This window comes from Blennius ocellaris (genome assembly GCF_963422515.1).
Source record: "Blennius ocellaris genome assembly, chromosome: 21".
Classification (NCBI taxonomy): Eukaryota; Metazoa; Chordata; class Actinopteri; order Blenniiformes; family Blenniidae; genus Blennius; species Blennius ocellaris.
In genome coordinates, this window is record NC_137670.1 from 2904523 (window position 1) to 2916631 (window position 12109).

General features: G+C 42.5%; 1 protein-coding gene across 1 annotated transcript in view; it reads right to left on the bottom strand.

Moving 5' to 3' along the window:
- Positions 1–3680: 3680 nt before the first annotated feature.
- tbkbp1 (TBK1 binding protein 1) overlaps positions 3681–12109 on the bottom strand; it is a gene marked incomplete at both ends in the record, with an annotated part of 32786 nt that continues 24357 nt past the window's right edge. The window contains 3 exons of the mRNA XM_080517395.1: positions 3681–3809; positions 6208–6992; positions 11357–11472. Coding sequence (XP_080373521.1) covers positions 3681–3809; positions 6208–6992; positions 11357–11472 — 1030 coding nt within the window. The remainder of the gene's footprint in view (positions 3810–6207; positions 6993–11356; positions 11473–12109) is intronic.

Here is a 12109-nt window from a genome sequence, read left to right on the forward strand (position 1 = left end):
CTGTTGTATATATATATATATCTTAATATATGGGGAAAAAAAATCTCATTTATTTTACAAGCAGTGTCGAAACCATCTCTAAAAGTGATGCATATCTGGGTTTTTTTTCTGTTTTCATAACTGAAATGCTGCTGTATGATACTGCCTCTTAATATGCTGCAAAGAACCAACAAGTATGAGTCATTATATGCATGAATAAGAAACACACACACACACACAGGTGAAATATGTGATAAAACCAAAACAAACTAAAGAGCATAAAGTTGCATTAATAAGTTGCGTTAATCAGGTGCTCTGGATCATCATTGTAATTCTTATTATTTTGAATTGCTTCTGCCTCCATCCAGTATCTTGTGACTTCAGTCATCATCGGTTTAGCAGAAGATACCAAACACAATCACTCAAGAAGGGCTCAACTATTTTTCTTTCTTTTCTTTTTTTTCTTTCTCTCAGTTTCTCTGAACTTCACTGTTTTCTCGTGAAATTCTGAATTGTTTTCAGGGTTTCCCCCCAGGAAATTGGTTAACACCCCCCCACCACCCCCTACCCCTTCACCACACACACACACACAAACAGTACAGTCACATATTCTTCAAAACAAGAAGCAAAAGAGAAAGATAATTGTCTTTACGTTGATCTCAAGATGACTCAGATCTCCCTTAAAAAAAATATTTTTTTTAAAAAAGCAATCGGTCTCATTGATTAATCAACACTGAGCTGCTCTTCAAGGAAACTAAGTAGAAATAATTTAATTGTGCTTGATTGTGCTGTGAATGATGGAATGAATGATCTTATTACAAACATGTAAAAACAAAAGAAAGAAAGGAAACAAACAAGTGAATGTTAAAATAAGTAAAGCAAAAAAAAAAAAGAAGAAATTTCTTCAGCGTTGGCGCAGGCCGATCTTCATATATATCACATGTTAGAAAGGGTGCAGGAAGAAATAGAGATTTATTTAATCCGACCCCATTGCATAGTCATCGTTTTTCTTTTTAGTCAAACTATATATGTATATATATATTTTTCTATCTTGATTTAACTTCAATATCAATACTTAATTACGTCCATATAACTGCAGTGATGCTTAAACAACAAAAAATACAACATTCATCAACCGGCAATCTGATCCAGTGATGATTCTCAGATGAACGAACCTGCAGTAGAAAATCAATCAAACTTTATCTTGCACCTATTAGACGATTGGAAAGATGAGGATTCAAAACTGTAAATACAAGATGAGCATTAAAAAAAGCATTAAATAGATTTATTAAGAATGATTATTTAAGTTAAGTGAGTCGAGAAATTGATTCAGATATGAGAATAAATAAAAAAAAACATTACAAACACATCCAACCAAAATTTCAAAGACGAATATGAACTCAATAAAATGGAAAAAAAAGAATAAATAGAAACAGTGTAACAAGAAGAATCAATAAAAGATATGTTTATAAGTACATATAAAATTGCGTCATTAAATTATTTGCTTTATTTCCTACATTTTATTATTCCCAATATATTTATTTATAGATAATTGAGGCTTATCTGACTGTTCAATCTTGTTTAAAAATATATATAAAAAAATAAATAAGTCAATAAATTCCAAATAAAAACATAAAATCTAATAAAAATAAATAAAAAATAAATATTAAATAATGAAATTAATTAATAAAAAATGTAAAAATGATTCTTATATAATGAGTCAGTGATTCCGATGTTTGAAGCTTTTGTCTTTTGAATTTATTTTTGTTTGATTATTCCTTGAATTTTTTTTTTTCATATGATGGGGAAACAAATCTAAATTATCTTGATGGTGAAATAAACGTATTTACTCATTTTCTGTGGGTTTTTATTTTCCTTTCGCTGCAGCAAAGTCGGATAAGAACCTTCTGGATTTGATTTGACTTTGTGTTTCTTTCTTCCTCATCTGTAAACCTGCTGAACGAACTGTAATCAGAGGCAATAAAACCAGAATGGAAACCGTCTGAAAAGCAGCAATAAGTCAGAATTATCCCATTAAAACTCGGCTCCAACGTGAAAAGCTCCTCGCGTCACCATGGCGACCCCCGTTTAGCTCTAATCTGCCACATTTCCCCTCTTCTGTGACTTCAAACCAGTTTAAATGTATGTGTGGCTTCAAAAGCTAACTCATGTGACTTGAAAGCTTGGGATTCAGCTGACATCACTGTAACTTTGTTTCATATTTCTTTTTTTTTTTTCTTCTTTTTCTTTTTCTCAAAAAAAAAAAAAAAAAAGTTCAAGTCCCACAGCTGGAGATTGGCTGAAGATAGAAATTAAAACCAGAGTATCAAAAGAAAAGCAATCGTCTTTTTGCTTGAACCCTGCAGAGATCTCGCCGCTGACTGGAGATGTTTTGATATCAGAGCTCCGGGACAGAAACACAGTGGAGGAGCCCGACGCTTCGTCTCACGCTGCGTTTCCCCCTTTTCTTTTCTTTTTTTTTTTTTTTTGTTGGGTGGTCTGGGCAGTCGTGACATCAAACTGATCAGATCTTAAGGAAGACCAGGGAGAATCCCACTTGATCTATTTTTTTTATTTTATTTTTATTTTTTTAAAGTCTTTGTAACATAAAAGAATCCCGTTCGGCGGGACTTTGAACCTCGACTCTCTTTTCTATATATATTTATATATTTACAGTTTCTGTACATGTAGCAGTGTGCAAGCACATGGGAGGAACTGGTCACCAACATGAGACATGTGGTGCTTTAACATCTGCAAAAATATATCTTCATATATATTCTTTTGCCTTACAGATACAATATAAAGAGTAAAATATATATGGGGACTGAAAACGGATACGTTGCCTAGGTTATGCTAACTTAAAGTGCTAGGATATTTTTTTATTTTATTTTTTTTAATTTTGTTTAAATCACAGGCCGCAAGCATAAAAGTATATTCCTCCTGTCGAAGGTAAGCAACATCAGTGCCCCGCCCTGCAGGGCAACGTCAAAACCGCGTTGTCTCCTGCCCGTCGGGAGTAAATATCAGCAGGTAACAAGTGAGACTGGAATGTTTTATACTTTCTTTCTGAACTTAAATGCAAAGTGAGTCATAAAATTCTTCTTCGGGCTGCCGCCGCGTGAAATATCTGCTCGCCTAAATAGACCTGTGTGTTCTTGTCCTTGGCGCTAACTGCACAGGATGCAACTGCAGAATATGCTGCATTTGCAAGTGTGAGGTATTAAAAAAAAAAAGAAAGAAAAATAAAGGAAATCCTGGCCGGTGTGTTTAAAGCCAAGTTGTGAAAATAGTCGCCTCAGATCTCCCTGATTATTTATTCACTGAAACTATAAAAAAATGTTTTGGCGCCGAGCGCCCTGAACGTGCCGGCGAGCCTCTCGCGCCGCGTCGCCATCCGAGCGTCGGCAACGAACTGCGAAGCGTAAAACAAAACACGACACCCGAAACTGCCTCAAACTGCGAAACGACACTCAGAACGAAAGAAAAGCGACCGTGCGGGCGGGTTCGCCTCCCTCTGCATGTACACTCACAAATCCAAGACGGACCCGTGTTCAATTAAAAACAACAACAACAAAATAAAAAAAACAAAACCCCATCCCGCCATTTTGCATCCCTGGGCTAACGGCGTCGGCGCCCTGAACTCGCGGCCCGCCTCGTCTGCATCCCGGGCCTGTTGACCGCCAAGCCCGTTGCCACGGCGATCATATCTTGCTGTTTTCCAGGTGGGAGTCGATGTGCTTGATGAGGGCGTCGTCCGGGTAACCGACGGGGAATATCAGCTGGCAGAGGGGGCAGCTCCTCATGTCGCTCTCCTCCGTCTCCATCCAGAGCTGCGGGAACGGAAACAGGCCGGTTAGCGTCGACGTGGAAACCTTCAACCAACTTAATACACTTTCTTCACTTCAACGTTCCGTCTCCATGGTAACGTGAGTCCCCACGTTGACTCGTAAGTTCCCCAAACAGTGGGAACGCACATGAACACACACAAGCATGCACAATATTGAGGAAAAAAAATTGATGCAGTAAATGCAAAAGGAAAAAAAAAATCAATAACAACACAGGCAATATGTTTACAAACAAACCAGAATTTGTAGCTGTCAAACTCTGCTCATGTTTTTTTTCTAACGGACCTCATCTTGGGAAAGCTGCTGTCAAGAGCTTCTGGGATATCCAAGATGGCGATCAGCAAATTTAAACGTTTGTATGAGTGTACCGAGGAATTTCCCTCAGAAGGCTTGTGACAACATATAAAAGATGTACATCTACAACTGGATCCTACATTTTTCATTTCCCCCTGCGGATTCTGGTAGATTCTGGTCCGTTTCACTTCCATTTTGAATTGCATTTATTTGTTTTCTCACATTTCACTGGTTTAAGTAGCTTCAACCACTCCCACTGCAGGGACCGTACTAAGATATTCAAATCTGCATTAATGAGGAATCGCGTCGTCCTGATTACTCACTTCACTGGATAGTATTAGTCAGACTGTGGGAGGTGGTAAAATTACACCAGCGCTCGGTAAGCGATCACTTCAGACTTACACAACAGACACGGAATAAATGAAGCGGTTGTGAATCCAAGCGGGGAAGCTTCATCGGGTTCTAGTGAAAAGCAGAATAACGACACTGACAGCAGGACGAGTCACCGTCCAGGGAAATGGACTCGTTTTGTTTTCTGAGAAGAGATCGGTGTCCGGTTTTCTTCTCCACTCTCAAAGCCCAATGAATGTAAAAGTGTTGTTTTTTTTTTGGATCCAACAACTGTTAAAATCAAGGTTTGGCTCTGCTCGAAGAATAAAATTGGAATCCATGTAAAGAAATGAGTTTCTCTTCTTTGTCTGCAGGACTTTCAGTTTCTGATTCGCTCACATCCTGCATAAAGTCTTCAAAGTCACACAAATATAGTACTTGAGCTGGCAGGTGTTTTGAGGTGGATTTACCTTTGCAGACACGGGAAGAACAGGCGCAGTAATTAAAGCAAGCCCATTCAGACACTGTACATTAATATATGACCATATACTGTCAGTATACAGGCCCCGATTCAATATTCATCACTGCAGACGCCATTAATGTTCACACAAGCTGAATTTAGTGGAACATTTTTTTTCAGCTGTGTGCAAAAAATCTACTATTTACTTTACATATTTTTCGCCTTTTGCAAAGCATTTCGAAGGTCAGGCTCTGACATCGGAGGAATTATGTTGCAGTTCACCTCAGAGGCGTTCAGCGTTTCTGTGAAGGACGAGGAGTTCTCACACACACAAACCCCCCCATCAAGTCACGTCTTTAAGACTTTCTTTGTGCGCTGGCAGAGTCATGTTGGAATAGAAAACAGCCCTCGCCCAACTATTAAACGTCGGACAAGATTGCGCAATATTTCTTTGCATTCCGTCTTGTTTAATCTGGTTTTTGTGAACAATGGAAGAAAAAATGCTGGGTAAAAAAGGGGAAGTTTATTTAATGTGCCCATATTAGTGATCACTGATACTTCTGATAAAACATATGTCTGTTTTGGGATTTATAGTTAGATTTATAGTTTTATCTCTCTCTGGTTGGTAAGGGTTATTTTGGCTGTGACTGTTGATGCAGTTACAGCTTTATGAATCTATTATACATGCTTATCACGAATAAGTAATGAGCATCTTTTGTTTGCCTTTTAAACGGTGTAATATGAAATATGACTATCTACTTTCTCTTGACACATAATCTGAAGCTTTTCTGTACCGATATTGGTAAAAAAGTGCCCTGGAGTGACTGTATTGTATTTATTTAAGTACATTTTGATTAAAGTGAATACCAGCTTTGGTTTTACTTATATCGGTGATTATCATTATTAAAACTCTGCATTGTTTAGCAGTCGTGCTTTATGTTCATAAGGTTACCTTTGACTGAATGTTGGCTAAAAGAAAACAACCTTCAAACCTTAAAAAGTGAAGCGAATAACAGCAAAAAGAAGAAGGTATAAGAAAGAAGAGTGTAAAACAGGGACCCATTGAGAGTCATTGTTGAATTTGTCGTAATGAATGAAGAAATGTTCCGTTCCAGAGATGTTGTAATGCTCAACATATCTTAACTCCATCTGTATTACTTGCAGAGTCACGAGATGGATATCAAACTTCTGCTTAGACGAAAAAAAAAAAAAAAACAACCCCAAAATCTATTAAGGGAACTAAAGAGCGCGACCTCGAGATGATTGTGAAACGTCGTGGCAAACAAGTGGCGGACTCACGTTGATGGAGGGCCAGGACTGGGCGTGCTCGGCCGACATGTACCCGGGCTGGGGGTGGCAGGTCAGGGTGTTGGAGCGCTGGGGGATGGGGAACGCCGAGCAGGAGGCCGGACCCCTCAGGATGCCGCCGGGCACGGCGGCCGAGAGCACGCCCAGCGTCCGGGGGGGGCTGATGGGGTGCGGGCAGTTCCACTCCTCCTCGTCCTCGGAGGACTGCGGGGGCTGCGGCGCCGGGGTGGAGGGGGGCGGCGGCTCAAAGTGAAGGTGGGCCATCTCCGAGAGGGGGAACGGCATCTCCCTGGAGTGACGCCTGGAGCTCTCCCCGTGACCGCCGTCCCCCCCCACGCCCCCCTGGTGGGGGGACGGGGAGCCCCTGTGCTGCAGGCCGCCGTGGGGCGACGTCATGTGCTGCTGCTGCTTGGCGTAGCCGTCGATGTAGGGCCGGGGCTTGGGCAGGGTGGCGACGGGGTCCAGGGAGAAGCGGGGGGGGCACTGGTACGCCGAGGGGTCGGCGACCTCCGAGTAGCTGCGGCGACCCTGGAAGCTGGCTCGCAGGTGCTGGCTGGGCGGCCGGCAGGAGTAGGAGGCCGGCCCGTCGTTGACGTCCAGCAGCGGGGAGCGGCGGTGCATGTCGGGCGAGAGGCGCTGCAGCACCGGCGAGCGGCGCTGCTGGATCGGGGAGTGGTGCGGCGGAGGCGGCACCGGCGAGTGGCGCTGGGAGATGGGCGAGTGGCGCTGCGATACCGGAGAGTGGCGCTGGTGGTGGATCGGCGAGTGACGCTGGACTGAGGAAGAGAGAAAAGAAAAACGGTTTACGAGCTTTGTGATGGTTCACACTCCCGAGTTCGTCCGCCTGCTGTGGTTCCAGGTACTGATTATTCTATGTCAGTGTTTTTCAACCTCTTTTGAGCCAAGGAACACTTTTTTGTTTGGAAAAATCTGGAGGCACACCACCACCCGAAAATGTTAAAATGTGAAAATCTGTAGCCTATGTTAACAATATAAAGTCATTCTCATCATAGTTTTATCAACAGGAATCAAATAAATACAGAAAAAAAGTATTTCCCAATTTCTTTTTTATTGTTATTTTTGCTCACTCAGTGTGAAACCTGGACCTGATGGATGAAGAGCTGATATCCTGGTTAGCATTCTTCCTTTTCAAAAACTTCTCCATCACTGTCACTGACACAGTACTTTGATACAAGATGGTAGCAGGAGGTGGAGATGAACCACACTGACGTCTGTCAGTTTCGATTTTACTGGCAAAGTTCTGTGCTGCCATCTAGTGGCCAACAGTATTTATACATGATACTCTGCAACACACTGCTCTCACAGCTGACAGCGGCTGTGAGAGCAAATGATTTTTAGAAAAAAATGTGAAATTGGATCATTTCCCACGGCACACCTGGCTAGATCTCGCGGAAACACCAGTGTGCCGCGGCACAGTGGTTGAAAAACACTGTTCTATGTGTCCGTCTCTGGTTTCTCAATGGTTTAGACCAGGGGTGCTCAATACGTCGATCGCGATCTACCAGTCGATCGCAAAGGTAGTAATAGTAGACCGCATGACATTAGAAAAAAAAAATAGACGCTGGTGTAATTAAACTAATTTACCTTTCCGAATTACGAGTACAATCGAACGCAGCGTCAGATGACGGCTGAATTTTTCTGACCTTCAGGTCACCGCACATGCGCAAACAACGGCGCTAAGTGTGGCGAAGCTAACAAGCTAGTCAGCGAGTTAGCGCAAATTTGAAGCCCTCGCTTTTTTCTTTTAAACTCGAGAAAGCGTTGGTCATCAAAAACGAGTGGGGGAGCCGGACCAAGTGAGAAGACGAAAACGTATCACTTTCATGAGGAATGGGACGTGGACTTTTTTTCACGATGTCATTTTCGAAGTGCGTTTGTTTCGTCTGCCAGTCGACCGTCGCAATACCAAAGAAGGGTCGTCAGAGTAAAGTCAGGTAATTACAAAAAAAGTTCATAGTTAATTATGTTGTGTTGCACAATATTGGCTCATACGGTTTTGCAAGGTACATCAGTATACATTGTACGTATAAAGAATCCTCAATATATTTGAAAATAAATATAGATCACTATGACTTGGTCATTTTATAAGTAGCTCGCGTGCTGAAAAAGTGTGGCACCCCTGGTGTAGACCAAACGGGCGATTGTCTCAGTCCTCAAGCTGGAAGACCCGAACCCCAACCCTTCATTAATCCACTTCCCCACAGTGACACGGAGTCAGCAAGGAGCCAACCCGACTCGCCATCAATGTTGATGCTCGAAACAGGATATTTCTCTCGTGAGTGTCTGTAAATGCCCCCTGCTGGGTCAGACTGGCTGCCGGCTCAGATAAAGTGGGAAGAGTCAGTGAATGGAAGGAAGAGGGGAAGTTTTGCTTCTCAGTGTCAGAGGGTAATTAACAGGAAGGCAGCGACGTATCGGCTCTGGATGGTTCACAGACTTTTTGTTGCAAGAATGGTCGGCGGCGGAGTGGACAGAGAGGGATGAAACGTTTTTCCCAAAATAGAGCTCTTTTTTTAATTTTTCTGATTTTCAACTTTTTCTTAAAATGATGCAAACATTTACAGTGTCCCAAAAATAAAGAGCAAAATGTAGAACGGAACACAGCAAAAGAAAACTATGAAAAAATGCAAAAATAAACTGGCTTTAAGTTTGCCAGGCTAAATCAGCTAGAACCTGCGCAAAACCTCTGCACAGCCCAAATTTACAATAAATCAATTAACTAAATAACAACATTCTAAATGAAAAACAACATTTGAAAAGGACAAACACAAAATGCATAAACCCCCAAAATAAGTATTTTTTGGACTTGTCACTTTTTAGAAAGAGTTTTAAATTAAAGTGTTCAAATGGCAGCGTGGCTGCAGAGAGCGTCAACCGAAAGAGGTTCGAGCGTTGAGGCCTTTGGCTGTGCTGCACAACCTGCAGGAGGTTTCCTCTGTTTGCTTAAGAGGATATAATAATAAAAAAAAACAACCGCTAGCACAGGACCGAAGCAGAAAACCTGCTCTGGCAGCAGCAGCAGCTTTTTTTCCCCTCTCTTTAAACGCTGCCTGTCACCATCATTTGTTCCGTTGTCCACACACGTTTCGCGGTGTAGTGAAACAATAAATAATTATATTGTTGTTGTTTTTTTTGGGCGCCAGAGCTGTCAGCGACGTGAATTTGTGTGGCAACATTTCAGGAACAAGGCGAGGAAAATGCCACCGTTTTCTTCCACTCTGAAGTGACATTCTCAGAACAAATTCGCCGCCGCTCCCACGGGCTCTTTACCAGTCGTTCTCATCTCGTGTGGCATTTACGGCGATAATGCGCAATTTCGTCACCGGGCATTGCTTTGCAGGTTTTGCTCAATAGACCTTTCGCTCAAGATGTTGCAGCGAGATATTCAGTTAATAGAGGAACACCGGGCGCGGTTCGACGTGTTCATAAAAAGATTTATCTGAACCTGAACAGTCGTAGTGTTTCCTGTAATCACAAAGATGTGTTGATGAGTCAGTCTGCCTTCCACTCGAGCTCCACTTCCCATTACAAAGAGGAAACATGGTCTCTGGCTGTTTGGTGGAGGTGTTGGGTGGGGGGGGGGGGGGGGGGGTGTTTGAAGAGGAAACAGCCAAACGGGACGGCTCGTGTTGCGCTCGTTCCAACAATGCGACACCCGGGGAGATTCTTTGCGGCTCTTCGCTAATTCCCACCTTCATGAATACTTTAACAGGCAGCAAAAATATTTGTTTATTGTCGAAGATAGCCAAGAGGCAAGTGCAGCCGTTGCGCAATCTTATAGCTAATTAAGGTAAAGTGCCATTTTCAGTTACCAACATTGCGAGATGAGATCAGGGAAAATTAACCCTTAATATTCATGGATTCACAACCATTCAGGGATATTTACAGACTTCGAGATTCTAAAGTCTTAACAAAATGTCAATTCTTTAAACAGATTTCTTGCAAAGCAGCACGGAAGTGATAAGAAATGGTGAAATGTGCATTGTCTTTTTTTTTTTTTGTTAAACTCTCACGCGTGGCCTTTTGAGCTTTTCAGAGCTTCGTAAATAAACACATTTATCATATTTAATTCTATTTTATTTGCACACGAGACCTTTTTTTGGTTTTTTTATATTAAAAACAGCTCAAGTTGGATGGATATGCACAACAATAATGCGGCAAAGAATGACTTCCTGTTTACCATCATGACCTTAGAAGACAACGTATAGAGGTGGAAACGTGTCCAATGAAGGGTTAAAAGTGATGTTTTTTTTGTGTGAAGTTATTCCTTCACTGTCTGGTCGTTTTGAACAGAGGTGTTATAGCGTGGTTCCGTCTGGTTGCTCACACGTGTCAGACATTAGTTGTGTTTATGTTCGCATGAGGAAAAAAAAAAAAGGTGTCGCGACTGTTTAACACTTTTACACTCCACGTTACGTCTCAATATGTCGCTTTCATTGACTTTTTCAGTGTGAAAACGGCAGCGACAAATCACAACCGGGTCTTTTCCGGCTGTGTGAAGATCACAGAGAGACACTGTCTGTCTGAGAGTTCATTTATTTTCACGTTTACTTTACAAATCACCTCTCAAAGAAGAGCTTTTCATTGTAAATGCTGAATATAAGACGATATAAACTGGTTTGATTTGATGCATCACATTTACTTAAATACAGTTGAAACTTAGAGGTGAAAGATGCTCTATAATGTGGATGTTCGAGGAACATGCTCTATAATCTGGATGTTAGAGGAGGAAGATGCTCTATAATGTGGATGTTAGTGGAGGAAGATGTTCTATAATCTGGATGTTAGAGGAGGAAGATGCTCTATAATCTGATGTTAGTGGAGGAAGATGCTCTATAATCTGATGTTAGAGGAGGGAGATGCTCTATAATCTGATGTTAGAGGAGGGAGATGCTCTATAATCTGATGTTAGTGGAGGAAGATGCTCTATAATGTGGATATTAGAGGAGGAAGATGCTCTATAATCTGATGTTAGAGGATGAAGATGCTCTATAATCTGGATGTTAGTGGATGAAGATGCGCTTTAATCTGGATGTTAGAGGATGAAGATGCTCTATAATCTGGATGTTAGAGGAGGAAGATGCTCTATAATCTGATGTTGGAGGAGGAAGATGCTCACCTGGACTGGCCTGCTCCTGCGTGGCTTTCCTCAGGATCTCCATCTGCTTGGCGCTCAGTGCCTGGAGGCGGCCCAGCTCCTCCGTCAGTTCTGTGTAGGCCAGAGCCAAGTTCACCCTGCAGGATGGGAGGAGGAGGAGGAGGAGGAGGAGGAGGAAGAGGAGGAGGAGGAGGAGGAGGGCAATTACCTGATTATTGTAATCATTGTTATTAGGGCCACGTTGCAGTCTCTGTCTATTCCCACTTCATGACCTGCGTACACTGTAATCTCTGTCAGACCCCCGTCATGACGCCTGCCAGGTGCTTCAGGTCCTCCAGTTCCTCCGCCGGACGTGTCGAAGCGCTGCTGAGCAGCGTCACGTGCATCTTCGTCTCCAGTCAAAAGCTGAATGAGTCGCTGTGACACGGCCTCGGCGCGTCAGGCTGGCTAATTGAGAGGCTTATATTTTTAGATTGCATGTCACGGCGCATAATTGAAGTGCATAAAATCACACCATTTCATGCGGGGCATGTCATGACTCTCTCAGGAGCCGCTCTGGCGGAGCACAACTCTCTCTATTTCCAGCAGCGTAAACAAGGACGACGGGGCTCCTTTAACCATGGCAACAAGCTGACTGCTCTTCGCTCGTTAGCTCGAAACTGATCTGAATCTCACAATATGAATTAATGTCAGGCCAGCATTACACAGAGAGGCGTATGGAATAATCTCCTCACACACCGTGTGTGTGTGTGGGTCACTATCTGATAGCTTAAA